General features: G+C 43.1%; 1 protein-coding gene and 1 pseudogene across 1 annotated transcript; both read left to right on the top strand.

Moving 5' to 3' along the window:
* The first annotated feature begins 606 nt into the window (after positions 1 to 606).
* LOC147457577 (uncharacterized) lies at positions 607 to 1,245 on the top strand (annotated as a pseudogene).
* Positions 1,246 to 5,450: 4,205 nt separating this feature from the next.
* On the top strand, positions 5,451 to 8,875 carry LOC147457576 (putative 12-oxophytodienoate reductase 11). Its single transcript, XM_086512434.1, has 5 exons — positions 5,451 to 5,557; positions 5,959 to 6,099; positions 6,683 to 6,813; positions 7,099 to 7,278; positions 7,722 to 8,875. Exons 1-5 carry the CDS (start codon positions 5,466 to 5,468, stop codon positions 8,327 to 8,329), a joined length of 1,152 nt encoding a protein of 383 aa, XP_086368560.1. The 5' UTR covers positions 5,451 to 5,465; the 3' UTR covers positions 8,330 to 8,875.
* The last annotated feature ends 8,130 nt before the right edge of the window (positions 8,876 to 17,005 follow it).

Below are 17,005 nucleotides of genomic sequence, written 5' to 3'. Positions count from 1 at the left end.
AGCCTCGCACACATCCTCCTCCCCCTTTGCCCGCATGTCTCCCCTAGCTGGCTCCTTGCCGCATCTGTGAAACCTTTCCCTTTTTCTTTTCTCACCTTTTCTTTTTCAGAGATAGATACCCCTCAAAAAAATGACTTCCAAAATCAAATCCATCTCCTTACAAACTCACTCAATTTTGCCATTTTGATTAGCTGTGATGTTTTAAAATGGAAAGTGAGATCGTGTTCAAGTTCTATTAAGTAAGGCGTACACTTGGTTCAATGTCAAGACAAGGATCCTAAAGAGCAAGGCTCGACCTAGGGGGTCAGGGACCTGAGCCAGGGGCTCGGACTGAACCAATGTGGATTGGGGATCCAAACTACGGCTAGGGCAAGGAGCCGTCCTATATATAGGGAGGTAGGGCGGTGGATCTGGCATCTCAATCTCCTAGGTCTTATATTAGTATCAGAGCTCAGGGAGGAGGAGCCATGGAGGAGGGGGGAAGGAGATTGGTTGCATGAGGCATGCATGGTCTTGCTCTCTCTCTCTCACTCACTCTCTCTCTCTCTCTCTCTCTCTCTCTCTCTCTCTCTCTCTCTCTCTCTCTCTCTCTCTCTGTGGAGAACCATGGGCAAGCTCCTTGAGGAGACCTTCTTCTCAATGCTGTAGGGTGGGCATGGCCCCTTGTATAGAGGAAGAGAAACTCGGGTACTCGCGTGGGAGGGGCCACTAACACAGAGATTGGGCCGTAGTCGACATGCATCAAATCAAGAAAATACGGACTCATCAGGTTCGCAGCGCCAAGGGGAGTGAATCCCGACCCTGCTACGTGGTCAGGGGAGCACCACAACGCAAGCAACCTCTGTTTTTTTCCTCGCACTGCTCTGCAGCAAGGCCGCCATCCCTATTTGCTTCCCGGTTTTCCACTTGGGGGCTGCCCATGGTTAAAGGGTGGCCACTCTTCAAAGGTTCTAAGAGTGCATGCCCACCCCATGCACACACCCTACAGCCGTAGCGTTAGCACCCCCTAGCATGTGCACAACTATGGATGAAAAAGGGCTACAAGGTGTGAGTTTTTGAGAGATGCAACATGCGAGATGTTAATAACACAGATAGAGTCTACCGAGGATAAGCCGGTTCAAGAACCATGGAGGCTCGAACATACAAATCATGAAGGAAAAAAATTTCGACGCCAAGGGTGAACCTTCAGCAGTATCCAAACATCTTAGGGATCTCTGAATCAACGCGTGTTTACGCGGTTTTTGACAGCCGTAACTGGCCTAGTAACATACATGGAATGGCAACACAAAGGGTTCGACCAATCTCCAAGGAAAAATCAACCAATACCTTGTTATCGAGATGCTCCAAGGGATATACTCATGGTTTGACTGGAGCAAGGTTTCAAGAAGAGCACCATGATTAAGGCTGAGCAACAGTACAGGTTTGAGATGCGTTCCATGCTTTTTAGGTTTTCTAGCTTTATGATAATTTTACATTGCAGGAGTTCTTTAAGCTATTTGCACAAGTTACTTCTTGTGCAAGGTAGTGGTGGCAATGAATGCCAATACATGAGTTCCCAAGAGGAGCAAGGCTCCATACACGTACTTGGTCATAGATTTTGATTAACAAGTATCTCTTTGCTTTATCCACTTCCTACTATCAAGAAGAGGGGTGAAGCAAGCTTCAAGGTGCTAGAGCATGACTCCTTAGGCAGGTTGTCTATCAAAAATGCAATCACACAACAACATGAATGACCCATTGTCGGCAAGTGTGATCCAATAGAGGTCATGAGTTGGTTTGGGTGCTTGTGGATCTTTCAAGTTAACCAAGATGGTTATTCATAACATTGTTGATTTCTTAGCAATGTTGTAAGGAACAATGGTCTCTATTTACCAGTCATTTGGAAGACTGTTTGTAAACCGTGGAGAAACACACCTCAATACTATCAGTATCCAAGGGGATAGGCAGATTAGACGGATTACAAAGTGTAATCTTGGGCTAAAGGATATGCAAAGTGCATACGTTAGCACCACGCAATCCAATTAGTAAGCATTTATTGCTCTAGCTGGAGCTTCATGTATAGTTCTGGTTCTCAATCTTAAACACTAGCTATGGTGGGGTTGTTTATTGATATGAGAAGATAACAAGTCAAGGACTTAAACTTGGCTGATGAGTTACGTCAGCAAGTTACTTTCATGGAATGTGAAAAGAGTTACTCTTTCAATTACATCTTAGTTGTGATAACTCGTTTAGCATACTCAAGTGAGTTCTAAATGGAGTCTACACGTTATGTTGTATATGAGCCCGGATCCACCACCCTACCTCCCTATATATAGTCCGGCTCCTTGCCCTAGCCGTAGTTTGGATCCCCAATCCACATTGGTTTAGTCCGAGCCCCTGGTTCAGGTCCTTACCCCCTAGGTCGAGCCTTGCTCCTTAGGATCCTTGTTCTGACATTACTCCCCCCTTGGAGAAGCGTTTTCATGGAACGTGAAAAGAGGTACTCTATCGGGTACATATTAGTTGTGATAACTCATTTAGCATACTCAAGTGTTCTAAATGGAGTCTACACACTATTGTGGACTGGGTATACAACCCAAGGGCTACGTGACCCGGGCCAAGAGGCCGGCTACCAGTGTGGACTGGGATTCAGGCCAAGGGCTACATATACGGGAGGTTGGGCGGTGAATCCTAGAAGATAGTTCCCTGGGCTTCATATTGGTATTAGAGCTAAAATTAGCCAGGGAAGGGCGTGATCTTCTACTTTTTGCATGTACATGCAAAAGAGCCGTGGAATTCACCTCTTGCCAGGTGGGAAGGAAGACGAAGCAAAGAAACTCGTGTGCAGGCACCCTTGTGCTGAGGAGGGAAGAAGGGTCGGGTCTGTCAAACTGCGTGGAAAGGGGCTCAACGGGGTCGCCCGACATAGGGGAGCATAACTCGACCCTGGCACGAGGCAAGCTGAGCAACCCACTGGTGGCCATCACCTTCTCTCTCGCTCGCGCTGCCTGCAAACCCGCCTTAGCTGGTTTTGAGAAGCTATTTTCTCATTTGAAGCCCTAAGGCCCTTGGCCTTGGGACCAATTTTTAAAAACATCTTTTCCACTTTAAAATGTCAATAAATTATCCACTTTAGTGATACAGCTTATGGCACAGTGGGCAAAGGGTCCTGTTGACACACATATGCATGAACACATAGCCGATTAGGGGCAAGGCCCTTCTGGTCATGGACAAGGTCCATCTCTGAATTCTCTACACTCTCTCACTATGAAGGAGGTGGATGAGTTGTTGAAAAGTACAAAGGCACCAACTTTTAAGGGAGAGGACCGACAACGCAATAAGGATGCAGTGAATATCTTTCTCAGCAAGTGGAATGGAATGCACGTCTTACGGCGTACTCCGGATGCAGTCACAGCACTACAGACAAGTCTGACTCTAGAAGGCAAGGCCTATAAATGGTGGATGTCTCTCAAGGAGAAGAATATCATACCACAGAGTTGGACAGCCTTTGAGGCTATGTTTAGAAAAGAGTTTCTACCCACAAATGAGCAGATAGAAATTGGACGGCTTGGGACATGTGTTCCATGCACCAACACCCATCATTGCTTGAATATTTATCGTACTATCGAGATGTTATCCTAAAGTTAGAAGGGTTAGACACCTTTCAACAAGTACGTGGGTTTATCCATGGTTTGACGCCAGAGCTTAAGAAGCACATCAAGACTCGGGACCCTAAAACACTTGAGGAGGCCATAGTGAAAGTCCACATTCATGATGATGCAAATGAAAATGAATCAAATAGTACTCACGTGCCTGCTAATACACATGGTAATACACGCACACAACATGGGCACAATAACAAGAAATTTATAGTAGCCAATTTAGATGCAGCTAAAAAACCCAAAGGGGTCTTAAGGGCCTCTCTCCCCTGAGGAATTTGAGAAGGCTAAAAAAGAGAAGTTATGTTTTCAATGCTTGGGAAGCGGCCATGGCAAAAAGGATTGTCTCAAGGGGAAATCTGCTGCTCAAGGCAAGGAGAAAGCTTACAGATGGAAGGAGAGGTTGTTGCAATCCATGAAAAGCATATATCGGCATACCTGGCACAACCCATAGCGCGTATGCACGCTGTACTCAAACAAAGAGAGACATAGAGCGGTAGAGAGAGGAAAGAAGCCTGCAGACGCACCTCCTAGAGTGGAGTGCTACGCCAGCACGGCGAGAGAGAAGAGAGGAGAGGAGAGAAGAATACACAGACACTGGGTGCAATCTCCCCCCGTGCAAGGGTGACCATTTCCCTCTTGCACGTATTTGTTTTATAGATTTCTTAAATGGTCAATTGTGAGTACAAACTGGCCGGCCGGTCATAAATGGCCAAAGCTCATAAAAGAGCACTTGAATAATAAAATGTACAATGTATATATTTTCATTCGCATAGGCCTAGCTCGGTCCCAGTCTTTTCCACCTGTCACCTGCAACAAATAATAAAATATCAATTCCATAACATACCTCTCCATTGGGAAGCAACTGTTCTCAGTTGCGAAGATAAAAAATCTACAAACAATACTTGTCAAAAACAATGATTAGAAATCTCTCTCAAATAGTAAAAGAAAAATCCATAAAATTAGACAACATTGCTTATGCCTGCCGTCATCCATATACTACCTATTCTAGTGTCCCATACCACTAGAATAAGCAGTATATGTCATACCCTGATGAATCAGGATATCATTGGTCACGCTCATCATCAATCTCATAATGTCAAGTCTCATCACAAAAATACTGCGAAATAATCACCAGATACCAAATGCCAATCCAATTCCAATTCCACAATATAAGTCCAAATCCAAATCACTTTCATTATGTACCCGGGTAACAAAATCATACCAGTTGCAGTGGTGGTTAGCCACTGCAGCATGATTTTGTGATCGGTGTTGCCTAAATCGGCGAATCTACACTCGACGTGCTGCCTAAATCGGCGAATCTGCACTAATGCTGCCTAAATCGGTGGATCTGTATTTAATTTGTTAAAAATAGTGAAATTGTAATTTGTCGGTGTGCTGTTGGTTGATGCAGTTAAAGTGCTGAGCCAAATGTGTGTGTGTATGAGTGAGAGTGAGAGAGAGAGAGAGAGAGAGAGAGAGGGAGGGAGGGGCGGGGGGGCATGAGAAAAAGTGGCAAAGTTAGCGCAATTTTGCCAAAATTGTTAGAGTTGGAGCCTTGTTGGGACAACGAGCTGGTGACGGAAGCAAAACGATGCCAAAATCGACAGAGTGGAGAAGGAGTTGGCTAAGGGGTTAAACTCTGCCCGTGGGGACGCTCCCTTACCTCGTAGGAATCAGAGTCTCGAGTGGTTGGTGATTCAAGGAGAGACGTCACCATCAAAAGGCCCTTTCCTGTTCTTGAACTATTAATTGGCTCACTCACGCATGCGTGTAGAGTGTCTGTGTGGGTGGCGAAGAGAGAACCAGAGCTCTCTCTTCTCAGCTATGGGATCCGAAGTACATACATCCCCCGACGATGGTGGCTCCATACCTCTGCTCACTCCTTTTCGCATGGGCCCATTTCATCTCTCCCACAGGTACGTCTCCCCCCTTCTCTGAGAGAGAGAGAGAGAGAGAGAGAGAGAGATGCTTTTACAACATTACAAGAAAACACTTACTACAAGGAAGCTTTCTAATTGTTTGCTCTCTGCCTGCTGTTTATTCTCTTTGAGAAGCATGGCTATCTGCACAGCTTATGATGGCTTTTGTCTTCGTCTCGCATGGACATACGTCGTGTGACGCGCACATTGTGTGCACACTTGAATACTTTTTGGGTTTGAGACAGGAATGTGATATTTTAAGTGCTCTTAAGCTCTCTTGTTATCTGAGAAATTGGATGAGTAATTGGTTGACATGCTAAGTGTTGGCTAATATGGATGAGTTATTGGTTGGCATGCTAAGGGTTTTGTTTTTTTTTGTTTGATTTGGCAAAATGAAGAGTGGTGCTCGCTCCGCTCACTAGAAGTAGGTCGTATGGGTGCGTGCCCCAGCTGCATGCTGCTCTTTACTACTCACAACGAGCAACTTCTGGAGGATTCCTTATTGCAGAGGCAACTGGCGTCTCTGACACAGCGCAAGGGTAAGTAGCCTGCCTTTATACGTGTATTTTTGGCCCATCCAGCCAGTAATGACGGTAATTTAAAGCCTTCAATGAGCTTTGAATGTAAGGTTGCAATCTTGTGCATATATTTATCAATCTATCCACTCTGGTAGTTAGAGCATCTATGTACAAATTCATTTTTGGCATGCTAAAACACTCCATGGAGGAGAATTGTGAAAGTTCTTACTTCTTTTCTTCAACAGTTTTGGCTTTCTAAAACAAGCCATATTGGAGAAGTGCAAAAGGTCGTCGTGCATCTTTTCTTCAACATTTTTGGCTTTTTAAAACAAGCCTAGGTAGGCATGCATTTGATTTTTGCATGTGAAGCATTGAAATCTTCTTTGGTTTCATAGTTTGTGGATGGATCCATTTGGTCCTTTTCATTTCTTTGTTTTAGAATGCCAGTGTGACCCTTCACCTTGCTTTGCAATGAGATGAGTGTACAAGCAAATTTGCAGCCGTGATGGTGGCCCTCTTATATCATAGGTTTTGTGTATTTCTTAATAGGATGTATTGTGTTTTGCTGTGATTGTGATTGAATATTTACACATTGCATTATCAGATATCCGCATACCCCTGGCATATGGACAGAGGAGCAAGTCGAGGCATGGAAGCCCATTGTGCAGGCTGTACATAACAAAGGGGCCTTCTTCTTTCTTCAGATTTGGCACGTTGGGCGGGTTTCTAATACTGGTAAAATCCTTTTTCCCTGGCCTTCCCTGTTGGACTTTTGGTTTGTGAATATAAAGTCCATAGCAATACGGTCGATCTGGCCAGATCGACCATGGGAAGATGAAGTCCATAGCAATACTCTCCCACAGTCGATCTGGAAGACGCAAAGGCTTAGGAGTCCTGTCGATGATGCCTGTCATGCTTCACTTTCTGACATACTATAGAAGTACGCACAAATTCATCCACATGAAGCTTTTATATGTATTAGGTGAAACTCTGCTAAACTCTATTCATTGATGTTTCCAGCATACCAACCGGGTGGCCAGCCTCCAATCTCATCCTCTAATAAGAAGCTTTCTGGGAAAGCGCGCATGCCCTCAGGGATAGAGTTAGGTGACTATTCTGAACCAAGGGCCTTAGAGATTGACGAGATTCCACAGATTGTCGATGATTTTTGTCTGGCAGCAAGGAATGCTATTGCTGCAGGTAATGGCAAGTAACATAAATATAGTAAGGGCATCTATCCACTTTCCCTCCTTGACCAACAAGTTTTTTTTTTCTAACCAGAGTGATAAAGAGCCCTCTCAAACTCTTCTGGTTTTTGTAACGTCCCTAGACATCAGGGTGCTTGAGCAATGTCCACTGATGTTAAGAAGGGCGGTTAAGGGATCCTATAATATTCTGCCCTTCTTAACCTCCCCTCAAGTAAGGGTATGTTCACACATCAGGCCGGTTCCACTGGCTTGACACTGCTCAGATGCCCTTCCTGATGTCTAGGGACTAACAGTCTTAACGTTAGAATCTGAGTTTTCTTCAAGGCAATAGCAGGGATTTTGCAGATTTAGTTGATTCAAAATACACTAAAGGTTGGTTTTTTGCAAACGCTGGAACTTAGCATTCATGAATTGCCCTTTTTCTTGGATCAACAGGTTTTGATGGTGTCGAAATTCATGGTGCCCATGGCTATCTACTTGATCAATTCATGAAAGATAGCATCAATGACAGGACAGATGAACATGGAGGCTCTCTGGAGAATAGATGTCGATTCCCGCTTGAAGTTGTCGAAGCAGTATCAAAAGAAATAGGCCCTGAACGTGTTGGCATTCGTTTGTCACCCTTCGGAGAGCACTCAGAATCGGCCGATTCAAACCCAGAAGCATTAGCTGTCTACATGGCCACTGCTCTGAGTAAATACCACATTTTATATGTGCATTATATCGAGCCGAGAGTGAAGGGGAGTTTTATAGAGGTACACACGCATGACACGCTTGCTTCTGCACGGAAGGCCTTCAAAGGAGCTTTCATGGTTGCTGGAGGGCACACTCGGGAGAGTGGCGATGAGGTCATTGAGTCTGATGCTTCCGATTTGGTGGCTTATGGGCGTTGGTTTTTGGCAAATCCAGACCTTCCTAGAAGATTTCTGTTAAATGCACCTTTGAATAATTATATTCGCGAGACATTCTACATTCAACACCCCGTGAAAGGATACACAGACTACCCATTTCTTGAAGAGATGGAGCACCTTCCCAAGCTCTAGTCGTCAATTCGAGCCCCCAAGATTGGCACAGTCTACATAGCTTATATTATATGCCATTTATCATGCATTCTATCATTCTCAAAATGCCTGCAATAACCTACCCTTTTGCACAACAAAATTGTGGACATCGACCCCCGACGTCCATTGGCTGAAAAGGAGACACCCTAGTCCTTGGGTGCTTTAGCCACAAGCTTCTGTTGCAAATATCGGTCTGATAGGTGGAATGGGAAGTTGAAGGAATATGGCATTGGAAAAGCTTGGGTTGGGAAAGTGAAGGGTAATAGTATAGGAAATGAAAAGTGTCATGAAATTAGAAAGTTCGAAGGTCTTTACATCCTCTATATAAAGAGGTGTTTTGAGGGCGTTTTTTCCTCTTTGCCTTTGAGCTCCATTGCTCTATGCATGTATTCAATTAATTGGTTTTGAAGCCAAACAGGCAGGAGATGCAGTAATTTGATGTAAATATTACAACTAGTAGAACTCTCTGTTTTGACCGAAAAATTGTTAAATCTTGCCATCTCAATTAAGATTTAAACTTGAGGGCTATTTTACATTCATATCTTTACCATTATGCAATATTCTTATCTTTGCTTGATTGTGTTTTGCTTGTTGGCACTTTCTTTCAAGAGAAAGCTTGCTTTTTCAAACTTTGCTTTGTGGGTGAAAAGAAGTAGTAAGGGGTCTCTCTCTCTCTCTCTCCCCCCCCCCAAACTGCCATGTCTACAGAGGTAGACACCTTGTTCTACTAAATATCGTTGGGGGTTGATTCAAGGTCTTTAACATTGTGTAATAAATTTTTGCTTGATTATGGTGGAACTATTAATCTTCCCAGTCATGAAACTCCATCTAGGAAATGTTGCTTAAAAAATAAGCCACATTTGTTTAGCTGATACATGGCCTCGTGTGTAGCTTATCTTTCTTTTTTTGCAAATTGTGAGTGAATTATATTAGCATAACCAAAAAATTACAAATTCAAGTCATGCTCAACCCTAGCCATGACATCTCCCAACACCGTAGGTACATTTGTTGACAAAGGAGCCACCCCGCAACACTTCAAAAAAGGACCTCTACCAAAGCAAAGACCTAGAAATCTATCCAGTTATTGCGGCATCAATAGCCTATTCCACTCGTTAGAGTTCATTCGTTTTCCAATGGCAACAGCCGCTTCCATGCTATCTTGTATAATTTCATTGCATCTAGCTGTTTCCATGGTGTCCTTGAAGACTGGACAACTCCTTGCCTTCCACATGTGATGGAAGTAGAAGAATTTGACAATCTATGTACCGGCAAGCAAAACTTCCCTCTTAAAAACCATCCCACAACATGTGTAGCTTAATCTTAAGAGTATATATTTGTAAAAGAGGGGTTTACCCCTTCACAAAACATCCATTGTTTTCTTGTCTTAATCCTAATCTCAAATCTTCGCTCTTTGTATAGAGAGTATACGAGCTTTTTAGACTTATACCAAATAGATGGGAAGGCTGCTAGCTTACAATTATTTATTAACCATACAAAAAGAGGGGAGGCTAGCTTATTTTTTGTATCTCCGATTTTTGGGTCTCTTAAATTAATTTTTTTAAAACAAATGTACATTACTTTATTTTTTGGCCTAGAAGATTTGATGTGTAACGTTGTGAAATTTAAAGTGGAAAACAAAGGTTTTTTAATGTTTTGGTAAGTTAGACGAACACTTGGTTTAGTTTTGATTTTTTTTGTTTTTTCTTAATTCTAGTGTTTTTTAATGCTTTTTTGTAAATAGCAGTGTCCGATCGTCATATATGAGCTTTAAAGAAGCTAAAGTTCAATTTTGTAAAAATATACTTTTTGAACTTTTTTCATGCTTTTTGATTAAAAGCAAGTTCATTTTTTAGTTACGATGGGTTAGGCAAAGGCATGGTTTAATTTTATAAATTCTATTTTTTTAAGCTTTTCACAAATTTTTTTGTGCTGTTAGACGTCCTCGACGAGCAAAGCTTTCAATATTTATCCAAAAATATCATTTCTAGTGGACATACGATGGTGAAACGAGATTAAACCAAATATTTATGGAAATTATTTTTATTAAAAAGTGACACATCCCATAAGTGTCATGATTATACCAGGACACCACGGTGCAATATAATTCACTTAAATATGTGCCTCTGACATGAAATATGTCAGAGTGATACTACAAGTGTCATGATTATACAAGGGCACTATGGTGCAGTATAATTCACTTACAATCACATTAGTTGTTTATTCCGTTTTATTGAGTAGATTACTGCAAAAAAATTGAATGTTTTGTCAGAGTTGCTTCTTAAAGCAAAACCTTGTTTTTAGCAAAACCTTGTTTTTAGCAAAAACTGCAGCTTTCCCAAAAAGCTTGGGCTATTCCAAGCCAAAGAGGGGACACCATGTTTGGCTTGGAACTTCACCTTGCAGTTGAATTATGTAAGGAGCAGTAGTACTCAGTATTTGAGGCTGACAATTGCATAGAATAAAGTGAAACTCTACATGCCTATTATACAGAGATGGTGCAAGCTCTCCATCACCATTTTCATAACAATATCTGTAATGGAATTGGCCTATTTAACTTGAGAGTAGTAGAAATTAATGAGAATACTTTTGAGAGATTACTTTGTGAGCATAGTGGGTGAACATAATTGAAGATAACAACATAGACATAGCAATTTGTTAACTTGGCATGAACAATACTTTTGCAAGAGAGAGAATTTAGAGAACATGACAACAATTGAGGACCGGATTTATGCGGAGCCGGTCCCCCCTCCAATAGGCATTTGAATTATGATTTCTCCCATTAAGAGACACTTGTTACAATACAATCTTTGTGTCCCTTATGACCTAGGTGATGCAATAAAGATGGAAAACTTCCTGCATCACAAGCATAACATAAACTTTGAAGAAAGCTTTAACTATCCCAAGCATTTGTCCCAAGACCTCAAACACCTTCGAAGGTTGAGAGAGCTAGCAGGGAACGAGGGTAGGGGAGAGGAAGAAGAAACATTTCATAAGAGAAAGAATTAGTTCCTCACTTATCATACTCTTCTTGCTAGCATACATGATAGCATAGTAATGAAGATGGAGAAGATGGAAAGCTTAAGCATTGAAGCATGGCTCTTGGTTGGATTTGCACTCCATAGCCAAGAGTGTTGGTGTAGGCTCTCAACCTCTACTTGATTGGAGAAGGTGAGGGAGCTCTTGCACTTTGCACATTGTATAATGAGAGTGTGTGTGGGAGATTATACCCCCTAAGCAACCCCCTAGCTTGCTTTGGTCGACCCTCCCTTGTAGCTCATGTTTGAAGCTCATTGGACCTCTTCAAGCCTAGCCAATCACAAGCAGGAGGCATTACAAGCAACAAGGGTAGCCTTGGGACAAGGCTACACTTGTCCCAAGGGTAGCCTTTGTTGGAATTAGGGTTGCAGAGAAACACACAGCTTGGAGAAGACGAAGGAAGCTCAAGGCACACAATGGAGAGTATGTTACTTAGTGTGCAATGAAAAGATAGATAGCCCTAGAGTGATGGGCATATATACAATGCACGGGGAAAAAAAACTCCTAAAGAGGGAAAAAATGCCCCGGCGGTCCTAGTGTGTTCACACACATCACTACCACAGGTATATGGTAACAAATCCCCCCTGGAGTGATGCGGTGAACGAGAGCGGGCACATGAGTAAAGGGAAGTGCCATGCCCTGAGGACAGGATCCGTCCACAAAGGGGAGTAAGCCCAAAGCTTTGCGGAAAGCTTCAAGCTTCTCACAACACAATGCCTTTGTGAAAAGATCTGCAAGGTTGTCCTGTGTTGGCACATAAGCCAAGCCGATCTCTCCTGCTGAGAGCCTCTCCCTGACATAGTGGTAATGCACCTCAATGTGCTTTGTGCGAGCATGAAAAACTGGGTTCCTCGCAACTGCCAATGCGCTCTGACTGTCAGTGTAGATAGTGTTGGCAGTGTCCTGTCCAACACCCAAATCAGCCATAAGGCGTCTGAGCCATACACACTCAACCGTAGCTGTGAAGACTGCCCTGTACTCAGCCTCACAACTTGAAGTGGCCACAGTAGGTTGCTTCTTGCTCAACCATGATATACATGAACTGCCAAGCATGAAACAAAAACCACTTGTGGACACTCGCGTGTCAAAACAACCAGCCCAATCTGAGTCCGAAAAAGCATGTAAGTCTGGCGGCAATGATCCCCCCTTGGGATAAAACAAGCCAAGATGTAAAGTGCCACTAAGGTAGCGGAAAATCCTCTTGACAGCCTGCCAATGCTTAGACCCTAGGCTATGCATAAATCTGCTGACCTGTGAGACTGCAAACTCAATATCCGGCCTCGTGTTGCATACATAAATGAGGCAGCCAACAACAGTTTGGTAAAGAGTGACATCAGCAGGATCACCAGCATCATGTAGACTCAACTTCAAACCTGTTTCCATGGGAGTGGCAATAGGTTTGCAATCCTCAAGTCCAAACTTACATAGCAATGTCTCTATGTAACTTTTCTGACACAAGGCAATACCACCATCACACTGCTTAAACTGTATACCCAAATAATGATGCAACAGCCCCAAATCTTTCATCTTGAAAGTAGCATTCAAATCAGCCTTAAATTCAGCAATATGTCTCTCATTTGGTCCAGTGATCAACAAATCATCAACATAAAGAACCACAATGAGAAGTACATCACCCTCACGCTTTACATACAATGTGCTTTCTGTTGGACTATTACGAAAGCCTTGTTTGACCAAATGAGTGTCAGCTTTCTCATACCAAGCACGAGGAGATTGCTTCAACCCATACAAAGCCTTCTTACATCTGCACACTTTGTCCTCTTGTCCTTTTATGACAAAACCGTGAGGCTGCGTTACATAAAGTTCCACAAATATGTCACCATTCAAGAAAGCAGTAACAATGTCTGATTGATGTACATCCCAACCAAAATGAGCTGCCAATGCACATAGAAAACGCACAGTAGTCATACGACAAGTGGGAGCAAAAGTCTCTTCATAATCTATGCCTTTTTGTTGTGCATAACCCTTTGCAACAACTCGAGCCTTATGGCGATCGATCTCACCATCCGGCTTGCGTTTCAACTTGTAAACCCATTTCGTACCAATGGCCTTTTTGCCAGGAGGCAAATCACATAAAGTCCATGTGTCATTTTCTATAAGTGCATCATATTCTGATTGCATGGCAGCCATCCAATTTTCTGAATTTTGTGCTTCATCAAAAGTCAGAGGCTCCTCAACATCATGTAAGCTAGACACAGCCAAAGCATAACAATCTGATGCATAAAATGCATGGCGAGAGCCTGAACGAGTACGACTAGACAAAGGTGCATCCAATTTACTGTCACACAAAGTGTGCACCAGCCATTTTGGCATACCTCTAGCGTGCTCATTTTCAGCCCTTTCCTCGTCAAGTACATCATGTACATCTGCATCAGCAATAGGTTGATCTAAAACATTTTCAGAAACCCCCATAGGCTGTACATTTGCCTCATTGGAACTTACATTCGTATTTCCACCACTGAAAAGAGGCAACAAAGTGTCATAAATGTCCTGTGAGCTTACATTACTATCTCTGGTACATGACAGCAAGGGCTGAACAGAATCTTCCACAAACACTACATCCCGTGAAACCAGAATACGTTTTGTTTGCGGATGATACAACCTGTAACCTTTTCTTTCAGCACTATAACCAACAAAAATACATTTGACAGCCTTATCATCCAATTTTCTGCGTTGCACTTGTGGCACCAAAGCATATGCCAAACAACCAAAAACACGGATGTGCTCAATAGAAGGCTTTCTATCATGCCATGCTTCATGTGGAGTAATAGACTGCAAAGCTTTCGTAGGACACCTGTTAAGTACATAAGTGGCACACATAATGGCCTCAAGCCAAAAAGAATGCGGCAAAGCTTGACTTTTGACCATACATCGTGCCATTTCTGTCAGTGACCTGTTTTTCCTCTCAGCAACACCATTTTGCTGGGGTGTATAAGGTACTGTACATTGGTGTTTTATCCCACGACTAGCCAGAAATGCATTAAATTCATGAGACATATACTCCCCCCCTCGATCAGAACGGAGGGTGCCCATAGTACATTTCAAGACATTTTCAGCCATAGCCAAAAATTGTTTGAAGCACATAAAAACTTCGGACTTCGCTTTAAGCGGAAATACCCATGCATGCCTAGAGTAATCCTCAATGAAAGTCACGAAGTACAGGTAATTGCCCAAGGACGGAGTTTGCATGGGCCCACAAACATCACTATGCACAAGCTGCAACCTGCATGTGGCCCGAACTGAACCATCCTTTGGAAATTTAGAACGCTGCATCTTACCCAAAATACAACCTTCACAAACATGTTTGATAGGTGCTTCAAGAGGTGGCAAAGAAGCAACCATACCAGATTTCTGCAAACGCAGCAAACTGGCAAAATTCAGATGACCAAAACGTGCATGCCAATAGCCCTTGAATCTGCAACAGCATTTGCAAAATTTTGTCCACACTTGTCATACAAAGTGAGCTTATACAGCCCACGACACAAAAGGCCAGATGCAACAATTTCATCACCAAAACTGAGATCATGAACTGTACATCTGTCATCCACAAATTTGACTACAAGTCCAAGTCTAGCAAGTGCGGATACAGACAAGAGATTCTTCTTGATCCCAGGTACATAAAGTGCATCAACAAGTGTGAAGGAACTGCCATTAGCAGCAGTGAGCACAATCTTTCCAACTCCCTGAACTAGATAAGAGGCGTTGTTGGCACAAGTGACTGAATTACCATGAGGGACAGACTCAAGAGAGGTAAACAATTCACGATGTGAGGTAATGTGCTTTGTAGCACCACTGTCGAAATACCACACATGTGAATCTGCAGCAACTGACAAGCATGCATCATGGACAGCAGGATTGTAAGTGCACTCTGTGCTAAAAGCCCATTCTGCATCAACATCAGCATTACAGTCTCCTTTCATAGAAGACTCAACAATGGCTGCATTTGTAGTGGAACCAGCATTTGCAGTGGAACCACCCTCTTTCTTCTTAGCCTCTTTGGCCTTCAACTTAGGACACGACTTGATCAAGTGATCATTGGCTTTACAATAATGGCAACGCATCTTCTTTTTGCCCTTATCACAAGAATTGCCAGACGAAGTGCTGCCAGTAGAAGCATTAGGAACATAATTTTTACCACTCGCAGCAGAACCATAAGAAGTGGCTGCATTACTGTTACCACCCTTTCTTTGAGAAGCAATAAAAGCCTGTTCAACTGCATGCTGCCTAGTCCTGTTTTTTCTGGAAAGTGACTCTTGCAACAACAATGTACATAATGCATCAAACTTGACAACTTCAGGATTTCCTTGGGTCATCAGTCTCCAAGTACTAGCAAAAGTCTGGTAGGAATCTGGTAAGGCATCAAGAACAGTCTGTACAAGGGAACTGTCTGAAATGACTTCACCTGCAGAAATAAGCTGCTCATTGATATCCTTGACACTAACAAGGAAAGTGTCCATATCATCTTCCTCATGCATAATCTTCGACTCCAGCTCTTTACGCAGCAAAGCAATTTTAGCCTCATTGCGGCTTGCATAAAGACCTGCTAGAATATCCCAAGCCTGTTTTGCAGATTTTGCTGAACTGATGTGAGGAACAATGGTGCGCTTCAGAAACAACGCAATCAATGCATGAGCTTGCGCATCCTTAACATCCCAACGAGCTTGTTCTGCCGTAGGCAAAACAACTCTAACAGCTGCAATCCTTGCAGCAAGACCTGCAACATCCTCAACATCGCCTACATCCTCAGAACCAGGACGTACATCAATGCCTTGCACAATGTTCCAGACACCCTTTGACACAAGAACATGTTGCATCATATAAGCCCACATAGGGTAGTTGTCCCCATCCAACCTGTCCTCAGCAGCAAACATCTTGAACACATCTGTGTTGTTGTTGTCAGCCATGGTAAATGCTGCACCTGATGTGAAAACTGCCCGAAAATAGGAGAAATGGAGCGGGAACAACCTGTGCTATATAGCACAAACCGTAGAAGACTATAAGGCACCTCTTATGCAGAAAACGGCACTGATAGAAATTTTGCACAAAATGACGAAATAGCCTGTGCAGTACTGCCTGTAGTGGAAACGGAGGCCGAAATGAACCCAAATCAAAATTTTGAGCCCAAATTAAAAATTTTGTCGACCTGCAAACGCTCGCCAAAGCTCACTGAAATCGGAGAAAGTGAGCAGGCATGTGCTGGAGCAGCTGGCGACTAAGCCCGGGAGGACGTGACCTGCTCTGATACCAATTGTTGGAATTAGGGTTGCAGAGAAACACACAGCTTGGAGAAGACGAAGGAAGCTCAAGGCACACAATGGAGAGTGTGTTACTTAGTGTGCAATGAAAAGATAGATAGCCCTAGAGTGATGGGCGTATATACAATGCACGGGGGAAAAAAACTCCTAAAGAGGGAAAAAATGCCCCGGCGGTCCTAGTGTGTTCATACACATCACTACCACATGTATATGGTAACAGTCTTAGGACAAGTGTCCCCCTTTTCCCTTTGAGAGAGAGGACTTAACAAATGCAAAGATAATTAATTAATTCTCCTAAATTATCATTGGATCCCTTGGGTGGCCAACCAATAGGTTTCAGGCACACTAT

This window comes from Adiantum capillus-veneris, chromosome 5 (genome assembly GCF_014529385.1).
Source record: "Adiantum capillus-veneris isolate H3 chromosome 5, ASM1452938v2, whole genome shotgun sequence".
NCBI classification, from domain to species: domain Eukaryota; kingdom Viridiplantae; phylum Streptophyta; class Polypodiopsida; order Polypodiales; family Pteridaceae; genus Adiantum; species Adiantum capillus-veneris.
The sequence above is the reverse complement of the archived record's forward strand: the minus strand, read 5'-3'. Positions and strand labels throughout refer to the sequence as shown.